The sequence below is a fragment of the Haliotis cracherodii genome, unplaced genomic scaffold (assembly GCF_022045235.1).
Source record: "Haliotis cracherodii isolate W230 unplaced genomic scaffold, xgHalCrac1.p SCAF_7, whole genome shotgun sequence".
Lineage (NCBI taxonomy): Eukaryota > Metazoa > Mollusca > Gastropoda > Lepetellida > Haliotidae > Haliotis > Haliotis cracherodii.
This window is the reverse complement of record NW_027266330.1, coordinates 15,243,558-15,247,036: the sequence shown is the minus strand read 5'-3', so window position 1 is coordinate 15,247,036 and position 3,479 is coordinate 15,243,558. Positions and strand designations below refer to the sequence as shown.

The window sequence follows — 3,479 nt, the reverse complement described above, 5'->3', positions numbered from 1 at the left end:
GAAACAAATCTGGTTTCAGACAAGACAAGACACATAAACTTGTATTATAAACATTTTATATTTCTTTCACCAATCTAAAATCTGGTCAAAATTAACACCGGCTGTTACAATACAGGGTTGTGCAGTGGAAGAGCTAAGGCATTAGTTTCTTTCAAGAGTAACGTATACTAGTACTTTTTTGTGATTTTCATTGGAGTATTAACACAACGTTGTCAATATTACCGAGCGACCCCGTGACGATGACTACATTTCGTTAATAATCCCAAAGTTTACACGTCTTGAATTTTGAATAAAGGAGATATATTTGCTGCAGTATATAAAAGCAATGTTTATTAAATTAAGCCATACTTGGGGATTTGTCACAGGGGGTGGGTTGGTGTCATGGAAAATATCCTGTAGAAGGGGATGAAAATTGTTACATAAAATGGGGGTAGGGGTCGAGCAAAATATAAATATTTGATACAATCCTAAGACAAACCCCACCGTACCACACGCACCCCCCACCCCCACCCCCACCTCGACAACCAGAAGACCTTACGAGTGCGTATATGTACATGCCTACAACTCCATATGGAAATGGCCATATTATTAAATACATGACTGTATAGTACAGTGATCACCGTGTTGTATTATCAAGTTGTCCCCAATAAGACACGGGCAAATAAGGGAAGTAACTCCGATCAATGATAACGACTTATAAAACACTTCCGGGTTCTATATTACCTTTCGATTGGCTGTGACGTCATTTAGTTTATATATAGATAGGGTATTTCCTGTTGTGTATGTGCGAGATGAGACAATACTCGCAGTAAAGGTAATATTGCAGTAGAGAGAATATTTCGTAGTTTACATCAAGAAAATGGGAGGTCAGAAAGTAACCGGTGAGACGTATACAAGACACTTGCCGTACTCAGTGGTGGCAAAATTAACGTCACTTCTTGAGCCAGGAAAACAATGGGAAAAGTTTGTTGTAAACATACCACGAAAACTGGTGATGTTGGACCAGGATGATTTTGTGCCAAAGTATGATCTTACGTATGTAAGTATGATCGAGGATCGAGGCAAAAAGCCGGGGGCGAGTTCCACACGTGCAATTTTAGACGACTGGGGAACTCAGAATGTGCGAGTGAAACATTTGATCAAGGTACTGGTGATTTCAGAGCTGTACGGAGCGGCGGATTATTTGTCGGTGAATGTCTTGGATGGGGATCCAGTGCCACGCCCACGTTTGGAAACATCAGACAGAACGGGTCAAGAAAACCTGTCAGAACAGGCTACAATTACTCCTAAAGAATATGAAGATAGAGATACCATTTATATTCGGAAACTGGAGGGTGGTCATGCTTTATCAGAAACCCAGGAAACCTTTGAAAGCATGGGTGAAGAGAGAAGACTTTCGGTGAGAAGTGGTTTACCATCTGTCGATCTGAAGTCGGAACCCAGGTTAGAGAGTCTTCGCGCTCCTGGAGAATCAGATGAAATTGCTGAAGAAGAGGAAATCTTAAGACAGCTCCATGGAAATGAGGCTATCCTTTTACGACAACTGGACTACAAAATGTTGAAACATATCACTAATAATTTCAATGAAATAGAATTGAGCAAGGGAGGTAATATGATTGGCAGGGGAGGATTTGGGACAGTTTTTCTGGGACAGTTCAACAACGGCTTTAAAATTGCTGTGAAATGCTTAAAGGAAGAAAATGATGACAATCTGAAACAGTTTCAGACTGAGTTGAATGTTCTCTCAAAGTATCGTCATGAAAACATTGTTCATCTGCTGGGATATTCCAAGGAAGATGCAAACCACTGCCTGATTTATCAGTACATGCCGAATGGATCCCTGGAAGACCGCCTCGGATGCAAGAATGAGACAGAGCCTCTCGACTGTCAGGTGAGATTAAGCATAGCTCAGGGCACAGCAAGAGGAATCAACTATCTCAATGAGAACGGGTTTGTCCATAGAGACATAAAAAGTGCAAATGTTTTATTAGACAAAGACTTTACTCCTAAAGTTGGTGACTTTGCAACTGCCAGATTAGCACCTAAAGGAACGGGGGCAACATGTACACAGACAATGGTTGTGATCGGCACGTCAGCCTACTTGGCACCGGAGGCGTACCAGTTTGATGTCTCCGCCAAACTGGACACCTACAGCTATGGAGTCGTGTTACTCGAACTGCTGACAGGTCTGCCATCGTTTGACGAGGAACGAGAAGATCGCGACTTGTGGACCCACATGGAGGAGAACTGTGAGGACATTATGGACATGGTGGACCAGTCAGCGGGGTCGTGGAAGGAGGAGACGGCCATTGCCATGTACACCATCGCAACAAGGTGCCTCGTCAAGAAGAAGCATAGGCCTCTCATGGAAGACATTCTTCCAGAACTGGAGAGCTTGTCAAATCAAAAACTATGCGACAGGGAATAAGGAATCAAAAAACAATTTAACATGATGCGAGACTTACCATCCACTTGGGAAATCCTGTTTTTCAAACTTTACTGTTTACCGATTTACTGTGAAAACATCAGGATTGACAAAGTTCCTGGATGGTGAAAGTAGTGTTTGGATTTAAGGAGAATTTGGGCCACAACTAGATAGTTAAATCATGGATACAGAGTAATGTACATGCAATTAAGTGTTCCCTTCGGTATTGCCCAGACAGGGCAATGTCCAGACTGTAAGGGTTTCACTGTATTTATGTACCAACCCATAAGGAGGAAATATTTTTTCTCATGACTCTAGCAATCTGATTTACTTGTGACATGTAACAAATGTTATATTTTTTAGATAACACTTTCTTAGTAAAATAGTAAAGTACAGATTCTTGTACATTGTGTATTCATGACTTGTGACAGTCATGTAGAAACTATGTCGTGTCGGCTGGCTGGCCTGTACAGACATGATGACGACATATTGTCGTATGTGATTGTGACGTCACATGCTTGTCATGTGATTTCACTTGCTTGTCATGATGATCATGTGATGTCATGTGACAACGGAACCTGTTTGATTTCTGAGTTACCGTTGACGATCACAAGATTGATCTGATGGTCACATGACAATATTCACCAAAAATAATTGTAGCTGATGAATTTGACCTGGTTACAGTGTAACTGGTGTCATAAGTGGTGTGTACAGGATTTTACAAGTTGAGATTCAAAGTCTGTCTACCTTATTAAATCCTGCCAAACAGTTGACACATGTAACATTTGCTGTACTTGGTCAATTACAAGCTGACCTTTTATGATCTGGGTCCAGAAGTAAAGTTTTGTTATAGGTCAGGTGAAGTGGAGTCTAACGTCACGGTCAAGTTTATTGCACTTACATAGCGATGCGTGTGTGCGTGCGTGCGTTTGAGAGAGAGAGTGAAAGAGTGTGTGGACGCTCGCTCGCACTTGTACTAGTCCGGACTAATGCTGATTTTATAGTGCTAGCTCACTGAGATACCATGCCACAGTTTAGCATAGATACCCCACTA

General features: G+C 41.6%; 1 protein-coding gene across 1 annotated transcript; it reads left to right on the top strand.

Moving 5' to 3' along the window:
- The first annotated feature begins 781 nt into the window (after positions 1-781).
- On the top strand, positions 782-2,734 carry LOC139447697 (interleukin-1 receptor-associated kinase 4-like). The gene has a single exon (XM_071229137.1). It carries the CDS (start codon positions 860-862, stop codon positions 2,426-2,428), a length of 1,569 nt encoding a protein of 522 aa, XP_071085238.1. The 5' UTR covers positions 782-859; the 3' UTR covers positions 2,429-2,734.
- The last annotated feature ends 745 nt before the right edge of the window (positions 2,735-3,479 follow it).

Excerpts from the sequence above, each read along its gene's own strand:
- LOC139447697 (XM_071229137.1), top strand. The coding sequence starts at position 860 with ATGGGAGGTCAGAAAGTAACCGGTGAGACGTATACAAGACACTTGCCG.